Source organism: Hylaeus anthracinus, unplaced genomic scaffold (assembly GCF_026225885.1).
Source record: "Hylaeus anthracinus isolate JK02 unplaced genomic scaffold, UHH_iyHylAnth1.0_haploid 3, whole genome shotgun sequence".
In the NCBI taxonomy this organism is placed as follows: Eukaryota; Metazoa; Arthropoda; class Insecta; order Hymenoptera; family Colletidae; genus Hylaeus; species Hylaeus anthracinus.
Genome location: NW_026535284.1, coordinates 15,583,838 through 15,600,461, shown reverse-complemented (window position 1 = coordinate 15,600,461; position 16,624 = coordinate 15,583,838). Strand labels below are relative to the sequence as shown.

The 16,624-nt window shown below is 35.0% G+C and overlaps 3 protein-coding genes and 1 non-coding gene across 5 annotated transcripts; 3 read left to right on the top strand and 1 right to left on the bottom strand.

Moving 5' to 3' along the window:
* Nucleotides 1–1,651: 1,651 nt before the first annotated feature.
* LOC128893648 (NADH dehydrogenase [ubiquinone] flavoprotein 2, mitochondrial) lies at nt 1,652–3,155 on the top strand. Its single transcript, XM_054154771.1, has 4 exons — nt 1,652–1,914; nt 2,254–2,316; nt 2,375–2,833; nt 2,908–3,155. The coding sequence occupies exons 1-4, from the start codon at nt 1,879–1,881 to the stop codon at nt 3,079–3,081; spliced, it is 732 nt and encodes a 243-aa protein (XP_054010746.1). The 5' UTR covers nt 1,652–1,878; the 3' UTR covers nt 3,082–3,155.
* Nucleotides 3,156–4,876: 1,721 nt separating this feature from the next.
* LOC128893637 (calpain-D-like) lies at nt 4,877–13,595 on the bottom strand. Of its 2 annotated transcripts, XM_054154748.1 has the most exons (10): nt 12,335–13,594; nt 11,645–12,251; nt 10,814–11,181; nt 8,726–10,728; nt 8,309–8,610; nt 8,186–8,222; nt 7,721–8,046; nt 7,055–7,397; nt 6,802–6,980; nt 4,877–6,714 (listed from the first exon to the last, which is right to left on the bottom strand). In XM_054154748.1, exons 2-10 carry the CDS (start codon nt 11,980–11,982, stop codon nt 6,534–6,536), a joined length of 4,077 nt encoding a protein of 1,358 aa, XP_054010723.1. In that variant the 5' UTR covers nt 11,983–12,251; nt 12,335–13,594; the 3' UTR covers nt 4,877–6,533. The 2 variants fall into 2 exon arrangements, with proteins under 2 accessions (XP_054010723.1, XP_054010724.1); XM_054154749.1 differs by having other exon boundaries at nt 10,820–11,181; nt 11,645–13,595.
* On the top strand, nt 13,129–13,201 carry Trnar-ucu (transfer RNA arginine (anticodon UCU)). Its single transcript has one exon. It is a non-coding gene; the product is annotated as a tRNA-Arg (tRNA).
* Nucleotides 13,596–13,806: 211 nt separating the features above from the next.
* LOC128893945 (mismatch repair endonuclease PMS2) lies at nt 13,807–16,612 on the top strand. Its single transcript, XM_054155269.1, has 5 exons — nt 13,807–14,058; nt 14,193–14,352; nt 14,452–15,677; nt 15,765–16,014; nt 16,110–16,612. Exons 1-5 carry the CDS (start codon nt 13,972–13,974, stop codon nt 16,433–16,435), a joined length of 2,049 nt encoding a protein of 682 aa, XP_054011244.1. The 5' UTR covers nt 13,807–13,971; the 3' UTR covers nt 16,436–16,612.
* The last annotated feature ends 12 nt before the right edge of the window (nt 16,613–16,624 follow it).

The window sequence follows — 16,624 nt, the reverse complement described above, 5'->3', positions numbered from 1 at the left end:
GTTTGTGGACAAATTTTAGCGATATAATGGAAATCAGGGATGTGAAATGAAACGACGGTTATCCGAACCAATATTCCAAGTAAATTCTTCGCGAAACGATGAACTAGGTTGTTCGAAAAAGGGTGATATTATGTTTGGAGAGTTTTCGTTCTCGGGCGCCAAATAATGTCACGCGACCATTAATTTATACCTAGTTTTATTAAATACAGTGATCTCTTGTCTGGTGGGATACAGTCGAAGAGATTCAATCGGTTGATTTGCTACTATTACGTAAATATCTGTACGCAAATAAAATAAGTATTTGTATGAAAGAATTAAGTTAGTAGTAATTCAAAGAAAAATTCAAGAACCTTTAGAAGCTACAGTTTCTTTTTATACAAAGGCTTTTAAACAGTATCTATCTATGTATTATTCGGGAAAAATGACTCGAGACCAATTTTAAGATTCAAAAAAATTCCGTTTCTCTGTAACATCAGATTTGACTTTTTGTTTGTACTTAATCTAAGCCTTCTACTAACTATTATTTATTTAACCAGGTAGATAAAATTGCGAGAAGTAAATATAGCGGGACGATATTACACTTGACATCGGAGGTCCTCGTTTGGATAATCGACGTTCCTTTTTGTTCGATATAAAATGCACTATTCGGTTACATTTGCCAATTATTTAAGTTAACGCTTATTCTGAGAATATTTTAATTTAATTGTACCGTCGTATGGAAGATCGAGAATCGTAGCAATGGAATTAAATAAAATTAAACTACGCTATGATTTCGCAGCCCAGCGAGACGTTTCTGTAGCTCAACTTTGTATTTTTTATTTGCATATATCGCTATGGTTCTCAGCCTTCTATGTGTGCGTTGTTGATTTTTTTTTTTTTTTTAATAAATAAAAATAGTCGATTTTTGTCTCAACGTTTTCCCTAGTAGATGTTCAGTAAAAGCAGGAAACTCCCAATTATATTTTACGATAGGCAATAATTTATTGTAGCGTCAGTGCTCATAGTAACTTTTTACCGTAGGTTCTATTTAATATTATTCAATTCAATTGTATATACATATAGAATAGTATATTAGTATCTATTAAATTATTGATTTAAAAATAAATAGTAATAAATTATTTCTTTTACACAATTGTATCGAGATTCTAAGATTATATGACATTTTATAAGTAACCATATAGTTTTTATGTATAAATATATAAAGTACGCCTTTAAAAACAGTATTCCCTAACTAAACGGTAAGAAATTCAGGATGCGCTCTGAAATGTTGTCATTTACTATATAACCATTGACCTTTCACCGACCGCGTGTTGTTCCTTCTCCTTTCGTTTCACCGTGGAAGATTTAAGGCCGTCGTCATGTTTCCTTGGAACACGTCCCCGTCAATCAAACTTTGCTGAAAATTGATCAATAAACTGAATAAACCCTTTGCAGGCGTCTACGCATGCAACAGTGTTGGGGCGGATTGCGTGGATGGCTGCATAGTCGCAGGTGCTTGCATAGATGGTTGCATAGCTGCAGACGCTAGCGTGGATGGCTGCATAGATGCAGGCGTCTACACCCGTGTATGCAACAATGTTAATGGATAGCTACATAGTTGCAAGCGCTTATTATTACTATACAAATTACTTGTGAATGTAATGATACATCACGTAAAGATTTATAATAAAGCAGACGATACGAAATATGTGATAAATCTAAATATAATTCCGTATAAATCCCTACCATTGATCGCGGAACACAACAGCGTCTACTTAGAACATCTAGTGACTTTAATAGTACCAAACCAGACCAAACCAAACTAAACCAAACATAAGAAATCGGAGAAGCGAAGTGACAATTGGATTTATTTAGTTAATATACGAGAATCTTCTAATCATGTTTCGCTCTTTACGCACAATTTGTGCGTTATACGTGAGTTATTTACCAATTATATTATGTTATAACTCATAATATTATTAACCTCTTGAGTAATCTTATATAACGGTTATTTATTCTATATTTATTTATTTCAAGTATAATTTATAATTTTTAAGATTGAATTGTTGAGAATGTCTGATAACATATTCATTTTGTTATTTCTCTCAGCTTGTATATTCGATTAAACACGTATCAAGAAATTATGACAGTATGTGTCAAATAGTTTAGTATTATATACATTAAATAAGAAACAGCTTATGATTAGAATAGCATATAAAATTGTATGAAAACTTCATGTATTTTAAGCGATTACATTTCAGTTTTATTTTACAGAACTGTAAAAATGTTAGAGGCCTGAAGACTTCGGTTATTCGCACATCTGATCAGTTATTTACCGTATGTATCCTAACACATACTGTGTCTATGAAATTTCTATGTCTACTTTCAATTTCAGCATCGGGACAGTGAAGTTGATAACCCAAAAATACCATTTGAATTCAATGAAGAAAATAAAAAACGTATTGAAGCTCTTCTAAAGATTTATCCAGAAGGGCATAAACGTGGTGCAATGATACCTTTGCTAGATTTAGCTCAACGTCAACACGGTTGGCTACCTATCTCTGCTATGCACAAAGTAGCTGAAATATTAAATGTGCCGCATATGAGAGTGTACGAAGTAGCCACATTTTATACAATGTTCAATAGAAGGCCAATGGGAAAGTACCACGTACAAATCTGTACGTGTACTCCATGTTGGTTGCGAGACTCTGATTCTATAGTGGATGCTGTAACTAAAGCTACAAATTGCAAAATTGGAGAAATGTCTGAAGACAAGCTGTTCACAGTATCTGAAGTGGAATGTCTTGGTGCTTGTGCTAATGCACCAATGTTTCAAGTCAATGATGACTACTATGTAAGTATAATTGTTGATCTGTAAAGTTTTTATTTGGTTATAGTGTGTTTACTAACTGTTGGTATTTCTTATAGGAAGACTTGACTCCTGAAAGTGCTACTACTATAATAAACGCGTTAAAGAAAGGAGAAAGACCACCACCAGGCCCACAGAATTCACCTAGATTCGCAGCAGATCCCGCTGGTGGTTTGACGTCGTTAACATCTCCGCCACCAAAACCTGGATTTGGCGTTAGATCCGATCTGTAACTGTACCCTGACAGAGTCAGTGCACTGTATAATCTGTAAATGATCTAGTAATAATTACGTGTTTGAATAGACAGTATAGTAATAATTAAACAGCAATATTTATTACATATATTGTCCCTTAAACAATTTTGTGATATATTCATTTCATTTTAATTTTTTTACTAAATTATTTCTTGTTCACCAAGATACATAATTGTAAATGTTATAAAAAAAAATTGTAAAAGTAAATACATTACCAGTAAAGAAATTCTGTACTTTTGTAATATTTGGTTCTCAACTTATGAAAGCTTTTATTTGAAACGTTTAGTTGTGAAAAATTGATTTTCTAAAATTTGCAATATCGCAAAATGCATATTAGAGATTTAAAAATATTTGTAATTAAAATAGCTTGAACATAGAGTAATAATTCATAATCGCTAGGCCACATTCAAATAATTAGATCTGTTTATTTTGAATCAATGAATAAAAATAATATTATTTTTTAATTACTTTGCATAAGAAAAAGTTAAGCAAAGCTTGCACTTCAAATGATAGTCAAACTTAAATGTCAAGAAAACAATATGTTATCTGCACAGTATAATAATGTACAGAATTAAAATACACAGAGCGTAAAATAACCAGTGTCGGTACGAATATCAAGTGTTTTAAATCGAGTAATTGGGAAAACATAAGTAAGTATAAGCAATGTATTTTCAATATACATAACTGACCTAATTAAGAGAGCTAATGGTAACAAGTCTCACAATACTTATGTGCATAACGTTTGTTTCTTTTCCTCTTACATTTGAATTAAATAAGTGCATTTGTAGCGAATAGATACTTCGTATTATTATTAAAATAATATTTGTGTACTGCTTTTTTTATTCATGAGGATATTTTTCACCTAACATTTTAATCATAAAAAACATCAATAGCAGATCACAGCATCGAATATTGTCGCATCACCACATTCAATGAATATAGGGTGGATGAGAGACTTTGTTAGATACCAGAATACCACTATTATTAAATTTCTTACAAAAGAAACCCATTTAATTTTATTTAACTTTATTCCAACACGTAGAATTATACTCCATTCGATCGTACCACGTTTTCCTACCCACCCTATACAGAAAGTATACAAAGTAATTGAAATAAATTCGACTAGAATCAAGAGAATGCTTTTTTTCCAATTTTCTTGCTATTCGAGAACATGGAAAGACAGTTTAACATTAATAACATCGAATTCCGTAGAAAACAAATGTTTACATACTATACAGTGTATCAATAAAGATCAGGAATATTTCTTAGGCTACCATACATGAATGAAGGTAGAAGAAATTTTGTATAAATTTGTATCGAGATCTCGTTTGTAATATGTACATAGTACGAATAAATTGTTAAATATATCTGTTTTTTTTTTCTCAAACGATTTTATTCAAAATCAAGTCAAATTTAATTTACACAAGCCTTAGAGAAAAAAGGTTTTCTCGCTTAAAACGTAATACATAAAAATTCTGCAAAGATTATATAGCTAGCTAGACCCAGGTTAGGCCATATTGGATAGGCCTGAAGTAGGTTGGATTAGAATAGGCAGTCTAGTCCAAACACAACCAGGTAGGCATGAGCCCACTTAGTATCAACCAACTACAACAAAATTTGCTAAAACACAAAAACAAAGTGTCCATGGATACAAGTTTATACAACATTTTCGTAGCACTCGTAAAATTAACATTGAAAAAGGTCTCCCCGATTTTTATTAACGCTCTGTGTAGTACATATAAAAGGAATTTCATATTTACTGATATACGTTGCATTCGATACATGTAATAAGTATATTTAAAAGTGTTATTTGGAACAGCGTTTAATAATAACGGCAAGGATGCTTAGTTCATTCTGATTCTTTACATAAGTTCTTAATATTAAAGTAAAAAGCCAATATAATAATTTCAGTAACACTTTTTTAAATAATTTTACAATAGAAAAAAATTATTTATATTTATATATATATATATATGTCATTCGTGTAAAATAACTTTGTCATGTAAAAAGGGGAATGTAATATCAAAGTTTAACTGTTAAAATTAAAATTGCATTAAATTTGTTAAGCGTATAAAAACGAAATCGAGCTCTATTCGTAAATAACTGTTCCGATGTCATGATTACAAAATGTACAAGAGACTTATAAAACTGACCAACCCATTGACTGCCATGCTTGCACGCGAACGATAAGATATGTATTATAAATAAACCGAATATAAACTGCGAGATTACAATTTCGATAACAGTTAGCTAAAAATGTATAACAACGATTGGATTAAATAAATCTATTGCATGGAATGGCAGTGAACAGGTTAATATATCGTAAAACCTTCAAGAGAGATCTTTGGTTCTGTAGCAGTGTGCTACGTCCACTTTAATACAAGCACTCTATCCAGTTACAAGATAGAAACAACCAAAATTTTCATAAACAAACATCTTGTAATACGTGGCCAATACTCGAAACCCTCGTTCAAACCACCAATAATATTTTCTTTTACAGTGTACATATTATTAGGTTGGTGGAAAAATAATTTCATTTTTTGTACTGATCAATTTCTATATATAATGGTGATCGTGTTATACAATAACGCAGATTTCGTTCTAGATTTTCATAACAAACATTTATTATTCTACGCTTTATTCTGAGTCGAGTTATAACATTTCAAAGTCGACACCTAAAAAAAGGAAATTATTTTTACGCCAATGTTTGCATTAAACGTGGGTTCCCAATGTTGCCTTACGTACTCTAAAATAGGGTCGACATACGAGTCGCAAAATCGAAAACATTTTGATCCATAATTATACTATATTCTAAGCAATTCCAAAAAGAGCGTATATGTTTTTCATACATTACGAATGGCTGTTACTTATTTCATTTTACATGTTACTGTATAACCTTTACGCTTTGTTATCTCTTACGGTGCTTACATATATGTTAAGTTGAGAAAATAATTTTTTTATATAACAAGCAGTGTGTTTAATTTGTTCTTCCATAAATATTTAATTTCCCTTAAGTCTTGTTTATAGATCAATGGTTCCCGTGGAAATTCTCAATTTGCACAGAAGCGTTCAAAGTACGTATCCCTTTCCATTGACGTAACGAATCGTTATTACCTAATTTAAAAAAAAATATCTCTAACCACTGATCTCAGAATCATAACCACTGACCTCAGAATAATCGTTAATTATTGTATTATGTTCAATAGTCAGCTCGTCACGACGCTAAAAATTTTCATACAATACACGAACAGCTAGAAAGCACAAAGTGTGTGTTACGATTTCAGCAACATTCGTTATTCGTTGCTTACGTTCAGATCTTCCTAGCTTGCTTTGGTTTTAGTAAACTTCTGGATATCACGAGTATAAGATAGACTCTCTTACTTTTACACGTTCTCCTATTTTTTAATCGATTGCACGTAAAACTCATTTGTTCATGTGATTAAACGAGGACTGTGTAAACCTTCGACTTGAGTGTCGATTTGAGGACAATGCTGAGTATCCGGTGGGCCCCAATCATGCAAGTTTCCACTGTTAGCTAGTCTGTGCGTAAGTCGGTGTGCTATCGAGAAACCTCCACTACCTTCCAATTGCGTTAATACTATGATTACTTGTCTACAATTAATGTATTGCATTAACCGTCATGGATTTGTAATCCTTAAAAATTATACAAAAAAGAGAAGAAAGTGCAATTTGAAGTACCTGTGAAGCGGGGGAACGCTATCGGCAGTTCTGAGCTGTCCTCTCGTAGACACAACATTGTAGCTTTCATGGCAGTCACATTTTACATGAATCCACTTATTTACATGACGATTCTCTACCATGACAACGAGTCCAGCCCAACCTTTAGTTAAGTAATAAGCAGTCATTCCTTCTCTTCCCTACAAAAGTAAAGAAATTTATGTAAATATACGATTAGAATAATTGTTCTTCTATTCTATTATATGATTCTTACTTCGTGCCGTTGTCCTTTCGCTAAAGTTAAACTTATAATAGCATCAGCCAATACGAATGCTGGCGGAGAAATTTGTTCGACTAAAAGTCTCTTCGAGCTATGAATGGCGAGAACGTATTCAGGATAACTAGAAGTGTCTTCCATTCCTGTGTGCCAGTGATTGAAAGCCAAACACACGACGATGTATAAATCTCTTTCTAGCATTTTGTGACATCCAACGAATCCACGAACTTGTCGTTTACTATGCTCTACCAATCTTCCCACTTCCGGTGCTGCTGGAGAACGCGTACGAAAAACAACTACGCACAAGTCCAACTGAGACCGCTGTGATTTCTCAGAATTCCTAAATACGTATAAAAACATAATATAAATTCAGAATCTGACTTTGTGCTAAACTAAACGTTTTTTTACAAATTTTGTTTCCTTTTGTTCCTTTTCGAATATTGTTTAATCCTTTCGACTATGAGCTCACCTCTGACGTAACAAAATTATTAAAGTGATTTCAAGTGAATAAATATTGTTAATACATAATAGCTCAACAATAATAATTATATGATACATATCAATAATTATATTCACCAATTTTTAACGAAACATTTGCATTGTGCATATATGCGGTAACTAAGTAAAGTATATTCAATTTTTACAGAAATTAATAAGATTCACCTTTGTCCTTCTTGGAACAACGTAAATTCCGTTTCAGTGGGTTCCAGTACTGTCAAAAGCACGCATGATAGATGTCTGAGAGAGGACAAAGGAGGAAGTGTTCCACGTAATCTGACTTCGCTCCAGCCAACTCTAGTTTTACAAATATCAATGCAATCAAAGTATTTCAATACATCATCGAAGGAAATCCAGAAAACACCATCGGATGCACCGTGCGGCATAAGCATTTCTCTCAACTGGGGAGTCCATATAGGACTATCATCGGACCAATCACCCTTCCAACTGTAATGACCCCAAGGGTTACGCAGCCTCAACAATCGTATTCCCTATAACACATATTACAATCAAAAAATCTGATTAAATACGTAGAAAAGGAAGAATTAGCTAATTGATCGCTGGAATCTCTCCTAAAGACACGTAGTTACAACGATAATTACAAATATATAAATACTTCCTCATTCTTACCTGCACATCTCGCACATCGAGAACAGAGTATGCATGCCTAACAAAAAATGCTAAGTTATGTATCACGAAAAACTAAAGATATCTAGTTGAAATTGGAACAAGCCAGAACTGGCTGAACTTTACCTTGGTCTCAAACCTTTACGTTGATATTCTTCTTCATCGACCTTCATATTGCCACCGCCACAACTAGCACCCATTAAAAACATAGCTTGTCTAGAAGATAACAGTTGTGCCCATATTAAATCCTTATCAAGCTCGTCTTCGCTTGGCAAAGCAGACGGTTGCAATGGCACGCTCTCGCAAGGGGCACCCGTTAGCGTTGCCAAACCTTCTATAGCACGACCAGAGACTAACGCTTCATAACAACCATGAATTTTTGCCACTGCCTTTTCAATCAATGGCACCCAAAGTTGTTTTCTTTTCGCCTATAACGCATTTCATCGAATTTATCAATAAAAATAAAAAATGTTAAGTATGTTGGATAAATATCAAATTATATTAAAAGTAGATATTCTATTTCTATATTGTTAACATATCAACCTGAGAATACACTAGGTGGCCTCTTTTATCACAGGGTAGCAAGTCGTCGACGAGTACAGTGGTCCATTTTCCATCCTTGCACAATCTTACTTGATAAGCTCCTTCTGGGCAGGTTTCCCTCATCACTAAAACTCTTTTCACGAGTTCATCGCTTTCAGCTAAAACAGCTAAAGCTGAAAGTAACCAACAGTTCCCTAATACACCTTGAGAGATGTCAGAGGGTAAGGGTGTTCTAAAAACAGCCCAAGGCAGTTTGGAATCAACACTGGAATCAACGTTGATTTGATGAGGCCTTTTCCACTGAACAACGTGGTTATCTTTTGTTTCCGCTGGATTATAATACAATGACTTCGGAGCTGGTGGAAAAGAGTCGTCGACGAAAGGTTCGTTTGTCTCTTTGCAGTAACGTACAATTCGTTCCCACTTTTCCAATGCTTCTCTTTCTTCGATTTGCCTCAAATTTTCCATAACCACGCTCTCCTGTCTCTGTATTGTGAGGGTGCTCGTGCCAGATTCAATGATTCTAGGCCTCTCACATGATACTTGAGATAAGGTTTTCGAGATTTGGCACATTTCACAAACTCCATTTGTACTCTTATTTTCATATGTGCACAATTTACACTGCCATTGACCGTGAGTAGAATCCTTAACTCTGGAATGTTTCCGCTCGCCAACCGATGAACCATTCCTTCTCACAGAATTTCTGTGTCTCGGAGTTACAACTTTCGCGTTAATAGCAGTTGCGCAGAGTCTCGGACTCGGACTTCTTGATCCAAAAACTCTCGGTGCGTCTTTTGGTACATCTAAAAAATCTGCTAACGTCTTGCAGGCATTGCAAGTTTGTGCTGACAGCGGATTCCTCAACGTACACGACGTGCACACCCAGCTCTCTCCTTTCCTTAGCGTAGCGTCTTCTAAATGCATGATACTCTTCAGTTTCGAACCACCGCAGGCTTCGCACGTTGCTCTCGAAGCAGCGTTCAACAACGTGCATTTCTTACAGGTCCATGCCAAAGATGGTGTATCGATCTGATCTTCTAGATCAGATTCTGCTGTGGCCAATGTAGCAGTTTTCTGTGGAATATACCTTACGCTATCTCTAGAAACTACGATTGGAGACTGTGCATGCGTGTGCATGGAACAGCTCGTCGTATCTTTAGCGATTGTAATCAAGTTGGGTTGCGTCAGCGAAGGAGGCGATCGAAAAGATCCACAAATATCGCAACCTGTCGACCATACTGGATTATACGCGTACGAACACTTCTGACAAGTCCACATACGTTTCAGGGAGCTCACGTTCGATACATCACCGACAGGACTCGTCGCCTCGCTATGCGCTTTTACGGGAACGAGACCTAATTTATTGTTCTGTTTTTTTGGCAATGGTGGCGGTATATCAGGGTCTGTAATTCCAATGTAAGAGTATTTTGATCTCGCGTTAAATCCAACGGAATGCGGCGGCACCGCGGGTGGCTCGTCCTCGTTGAAACTTCTACGATTCGCGATTTTCTTCTGAGACACGTTCCCGACAGACTCGACATCGCTAAACGATCGCCTGTAAGACAGTGGACCTGCAGAAGACAAAGCGCGAGGTTCCCAAGCAGGTACGCTGATGACTACACCGCTGCAAGGAGCTGGACTCCTAGGAGCTTCGCACGCCTCGCATTGTTCTAGGCCAGGAGCGTTGTCGAGTGTGCAATTGTCACAGCTCCAAAGAGCATCGTCTTCTCGCGCTTCTGTGACTACTAGACTCGTTGGTCTTTGAATAGCGTGATCGGATAACTTATGTACAACAGAGCCATTAGATAAGGAGCGACTAACTTTAGACTTGACTCGCTCGTATATTGAAGGACTATGTCTTTTTGGTGAACGTTGAGAGGTATCGTTAGTATTTGTGTAAGAAAATGTACTAGATTCCATAGTTTCTATGGGTGATAATGTCCAATTTTCTCTATCGACTTGTCTTGTATCGCTACGACTTATACTCGTTAACTGTGCCATATCTGCAAAATCGAAAATATTATAATCTTAAATAACAGTTGAATTATTTATTAATTAGTTGCTAATAAATGTTTAAATAGTATGTACCCTTACTCATAATCCTTGTATCGCTTGTAAAAATATTTGTCGCGTTAGAACCATTTAAAATGTTGGCCAAAAGTTCGGATGCCACTTTCAGCCTGCTCGTTTTACGCAAATTTAGCTTTTTGCTTTTACGCGCTCCAAATTGCCTCTTGTCGGTTTCGAATATCGACGAGTTAGCATCGCAAGCTGCACAAGTCAAAGCTGAACTGCAACTGTTGTTTAACAAGCAACGAACGCATGTCCATTGTGTTACTAGGGAAGGTAAAGAAGAAGATCGTTTGATCGGCTCCCTCTCGTACGGCCTTCCATTCCAGGAATCATAATGCAATTTCCTTGTATGATTATTGGGTATAATTAAATTCTCCTCGAAGCTGGAAGTCGACAAAAAAAGTGAATAATAATATACAAGAAAGTAAGAAAGACACTTTCTTCTATTAAATGAAAAAATATTTCACCTGATAAAATGGAAGTTTGAAAACTGTCATTTGCAAAGTAAACATTGTAACAAGTAACATTCTCCAAATATTGAAGTACATAAAAAATTAATTATAAGTTTTGTTTGAAACTTGTAAGTAACATTAGAGTCCAACTACTTTATATCATTCATGCTGATTAATGGTAAATATAAAGTTGTGAAGCAAGAAAACTTGCAAAGTATTGAAATACGGCAGTTAGTTGTGGAATAAGAATCAAATTTACCAAAGAAATTCGATTTTGACAGCTTGTATACAAATAGATGTAGAAGTAAAAGTAAGGAGAGGGGAGGTAAGTGGTAGTAGGAGGGGGACGTAAATGGTACGGAGCGGAGAGGGATGAGTAAGAATTAGCTCTCACCGATATACGAGATTGTTCTTGACGTGTCGATAAGTCGTCGAATGTGTTCCATCCGTTGGCGGGTTTTGCAAAGGAAACCTCGTCGGAGGTGCTGACGAGACCCCAAGGGAGAAAGAATTCTTATTCTCCTCCTTCTGGTCTCTGTCCGTTTCCCCTTTCCCTTGACCCTTTTGTTCCACTTGTTCTTCGCATTCGTAGCTCAGATTGAGCCTGATGTTCGCCTTCTCATCACTGGTGAGTCGAGTAAGGCCGCATCTGGCGCATCGCGTGCTCTCCGTTGGATTTATCAGAGCGCACTCCGAGCAATGCCATTGCAGCACCGATGCGATCGAGCCCATTCTCTACGCGTAGTCATGGCTCCTTTGCTCACAGGATCACTGACTTTTCCAGCCACGATCCCTCTGTTTAACAAAACAACGCACCACCACGAGCACAATCGGGATCAACGATGTCGCAAAACACCATCCGCGAAAAATCCTTTTTGTGGCGGTTGCCCGCCGTTCCTTGTCATATGTTTCCTGACGGCCATCTTTTTTAGCCCCTTCTTCTCCTTCATCCAACGTTTCACCTCCTCTTCCTTTTTCCTCTCTGTCCTTATCGTCGAATACTATCGTACACGGCCAAAACACAAAACTACACTTATATATACGTCTATATGTACGCTTTTCTTTTTCTTCGCTTTTTATGTACCTCTTTATTCCAGCAAATCTCTCGCCATGGTTTGTCCAAGTCTGTTTTAACAATAGCCTACGGATACAACTCAACGGTTTATTGTTCGATCCATTATTGTTTATGTCAAGTAAAAGCTTAACAGAGCGAAATGCCAATACGAAATGTTTTAGACATCGTATCCGTACCCCAGCACACGCAACTGTTTCCGAGGTGGTTGTGTTGACTATGGGTTGCCACTTGCCACACAGGGCTGTACGATTGTTAGATATGATCTAACGATCGACGTTTTTCGATACAAAAACTATCTTAACGTTTTCACCTTTTTACGCCGTGTGAATTTTTATCGCGTTCTCGATGTTTCGTATCTTTAAACGAGACGATTAGAAAATATTCATTCGATCGACGTTTAACTTCTGCTTCAAGTATTAAACATTCTCAAGTATTTTCTGCATTTTCAACGATAAGACATATTTTCGATATATTTACCGAGTCCACGAATTCAGGATTCGAAAATAAAGTAACTCAAGTAACTCGGGTAGCTAAAGAAAAGTTACAAAACGAACTATCGAACTATGATCGTGATTCTTAAAACTACATATTTATTGTTCGAATAATATTTACGACGAATGTTATCAAATGTTTCCTTGTAAATGCATCAGAAATTTGTGTGGTTTTGGTTACAAGTTATAATTGGTTTATCTTTATTTTATACGTTACTGATTTACAAATTGTTAGGTATATTGGCGACATCTATGGGAAAAGATATTACTCTGTAGGTATATATAACAATATAAGAAAATGTATAACACCAAGTCCCTGTGGCGCAGAGGATAGCGCGTTGGACTTCTAATCCAAAGGTCGTGGGTTCGATCCCCACCAGGGATGGCGACAACTGGGGAATAATACCCACAGACTATGTCTGTGGGGTTTGTCCTTTGCCATTATTTTTTTTTTATATTATTTTATATATTTTTTTTTTAACATTTTCTAGTTTTTTCAATTTTCTTTTGTACAGTTTATTACTTTCTTTTATTGTGATATGCATCTCTTATTGTGTCTATATTTTATCTATTGTTCGTTGGCACATTTTCTATTACTAAAATGAAGGTGATACAGACAGAAATTCTTCTGTAATACTATCATCTATTTTACATATTGCGGTTTCGTACGTGATCCATTGTGCGAAATATATAAAAAAAAATGAAACCACATTGTTTGAGAAAGAGTGGAAACTATTCATCTAAAAACGTGATCGTTTCATCGTCGATGGCGCTGAAAGGGTTGATAATTACTAGTTAATTAAATAACTATTCATAAAACTGATAAATTTCATATACTAACTAATATATTGTTATGTTATAAGGCAAAGAATCGTATTAATTATGCACTTATGAAAAATAAAAAATGGATTGGAAAGTATCGGTTGCGCCGTCTTACAGCAATAGTGGGAACTATTTCCACTAAAAACTTTGGCGTTTTCACACCGATGGCGCCACTGGTACTAAAATTGTGAGACAGTATTGTTTATAAATTTCATTTAAATTATCGAATGAAATCCAACCTTTTTCAAAGGAATGCTTATGATAAAAATATATTTGTATTGAGATACATACAAATATAAAATCGATATATTCTGTAACTATGAAATATTAAGAATGACAGAACCAATTCCAACAACGGAAAAATCTAAGAAAATTAATGCAATAAATAAACAAACTATCCATCAGATATGTTCTGGTCAGGTGAGATGATAAATATTTTAATATTTTATCTTGTCATTGTGCCATGTAAGAAAACTGGAACACTATTACACTGCTACACTATTTTTGTAAAATTATCAGTTTGTAACAATATTAATATTAAACATTTTTATTAGGTGGTTCTGAATCTTGCAACAGCTATAAAAGAGCTGGTAGAAAACAGTTTAGATAGCGGTGCCTCGTTAATCGACATTAAGTTGAAGGACTATGGTAAAACTTGCATCAGCGTTAGTGATAATGGAAGTGGTGTTTTAGAACAAGATTTTGAAGGATTAGGTACATTGTAATTATACCACTATACACTTCACCTTAGAAAAATTTAAATTTTACAGAATAAAAGCATAAAATTCTACACATTCTGCTTCTGTTAATTAGGTCTGAAGCATCATACATCTAAACTTAGAGAATTCTCAGATTTAATGGAAGTTAAGACCTTTGGATTTCGCGGAGAAGCACTTAGTTCGCTTTGTTCTTTAGCAGAAGTAAGCATTATCACAAGACATTGCACCAGTGAACATGGTTTCAAGTTGGAATTTGATCACGATGGTATTCTACGAATGAAAGAAGCATACGCAAGAGAAATAGGGACAACTGTACATGTTAAGGACCTTTTCAAATGTCTTCCAGTGAGAGCAAAAGAATTTGAAAAGAATGTGAAGAAAGAGTACTCTCGCGCTATTCATATACTGTATAGTTATTGTTTAGTTTCTGTTGATACAAAGATAACATGTTCAAATACAATATCTGGTAAATCTTCCAATCTTGTAGTCAGTACTGCGAGTTCCAGTAATGTTTTGAGTAATATTAATAAAATATTTGGTAAAAAGTCTACCGATGGACTCTTTGAACTCGAATTGCTACCTCCTGATGAAGCAACAAAGCAAGAATATAACTTGCCAAATGATATAGTTGTGGATTTTGAATGGAATTGCTATATAAGTAGCTGTGATCACGATGTTGGACGTTCTGCTCCAGACAGACAATTTTTCTATGTAAATAGTCGACCATGTGATCTCGTAAAAATTAATAAATTAATAAATCATACTTATCATAAGTACAATAACAAACAGTACCCGTTTGTTTTTTTAAATTTAAAATTGAACAAACAGTCGGCTGATATTAATGTGACTCCTGATAAAAGAACCATCTTTTGTGTACAAGAACGCTTAATATTAGCTACTCTAAAATTTAGTTTAGTAACAAAATGGAATCAATTGCAAGGAAGTTTAACGATTAAGCCTATATCCGAATTAAACTTTGGACTGAAAAGGAAAACTTCCCCTACGAAATTAGACCCTCCAGCGAAAAGATTACAGAATTTACATGCTTTGCCACAAACAGAACATGTAAATAAAAAGTGTATACAATACGATGACAATGGAATAGAAGGTGATACGATAAATCAGATAAAAATATTAGACAGCGCAGAAATGCAAATTAGTATTTCAACGATTAAACAGAAATTTCAAGAAAGACAAAATATGTCGAAGCGTACATCTACAGACACGAGAATTAAATATAAAGCACAGATGGAATCAAATCAAAATTCTAACGCAGAAAAGGAACTAAAACGGGAATTAACAAAGGAATCGTTTCTTAAGGTAATGCATGTTTTAAATTGCATTTATGATTCTTTGTAATAATTGAAAATAATTGTAGCATTAAGGAAGAAAATAAATTCGTTACAGATGGAGATCATAGGTCAGTTTAATCGTGGTTTTATAATAGCTCGTTTAAAAGAGGATCTGTTCATCATCGACCAACATGCTACAGATGAAAAGTATCGTTTTGAAAAACTTAATAACGAGACGCAGTTAAAAACTCAGAAATTAATAATTCCTAAATGTTTGAATCTTTCTTCATTAAATGAAACGATATTAATTGAACATCAGAAAACATTCGAAGATAATGGTTTTTCTTTCGAAATCAATTCTGAAGGTAAACTTTGGTCTTAAACCAAGTTTCTTTGAATGGGTAAATTATTATTGAGATGCAAATAAAGATACTGTAACTCTGAAAACTTTACGTTTCAGCTGATTCTGGTCATCGTGTTAACTTGACGGGTATACCAGTTAGCGGATACTGGCAATTTGGACAAGAAGACATAGAAGAATTAATTTTTCTTATCAGGGAAGGTGGGGTAGAAAATAAAGAAAAACATATATTCCGTCCAAGTCGAGTGAGTCAAATGTTAGCATCCAGAGCTTGTCGCAGTGCTGTTATGATTGGTACGGTTCTCAACAATAACGAAATGCAAAAATTAATTATACAAATGGCGCAAATGGAAAATCCTTGGAGTTGCCCCCACGGTAGACCAACTATAAGACATCTGTTATCATTACAGCTTACCTACAAATAGTTAGTGGTGCCATCTAGCAGCAACAATACACAATATTTACAAAATTTTTGAATTTGTCTTGAAAAATGCTTATATTTTTATATATTTATAATTAGCGTAGAATCACCTCTTACTCGCTTCTACCACCAATTACGGGACACCCTGTATATGTAAATGCAAATAAATGTTTAAACAATATATTGAAATAAT

Coding starts and splice junctions, on each gene's coding strand:
- LOC128893648 (XM_054154771.1), top strand. CDS start 1,879: ATGTTTCGCTCTTTACGCACAATTTGTGCGTTATAC. Junction 1,915..2,253: donor GCACAATTTGTGCGTTATAC/GTGAGTTATTTA, acceptor TTTATTTTACAG/AACTGTAAAAATGTTAGAGG. Junction 2,317..2,374: donor CATCTGATCAGTTATTTACC/GTATGTATCCTA, acceptor TTTCAATTTCAG/CATCGGGACAGTGAAGTTGA.
- LOC128893637 (XM_054154748.1), bottom strand. CDS start 11,982: ATGGGCTCGATCGCATCGGTGCTGCAATGGCATTGCTCGGAGTGCGCT. Junction 8,047..8,185: donor TCGATGTGCGAGATGTGCAG/GTAAGAATGAGG, acceptor TATGTGTTATAG/GGAATACGATTGTTGAGGCT. Junction 7,398..7,720: donor TTGTTCCAAGAAGGACAAAG/GTGAATCTTATT, acceptor ATACGTATTTAG/GAATTCTGAGAAATCACAGC.
- LOC128893945 (XM_054155269.1), top strand. CDS start 13,972: ATGACAGAACCAATTCCAACAACGGAAAAATCTAAGAAAATTAATGCA. Junction 14,353..14,451: donor ACAAGATTTTGAAGGATTAG/GTACATTGTAAT, acceptor TCTGTTAATTAG/GTCTGAAGCATCATACATCT. Junction 16,015..16,109: donor TTTCGAAATCAATTCTGAAG/GTAAACTTTGGT, acceptor TTTACGTTTCAG/CTGATTCTGGTCATCGTGTT.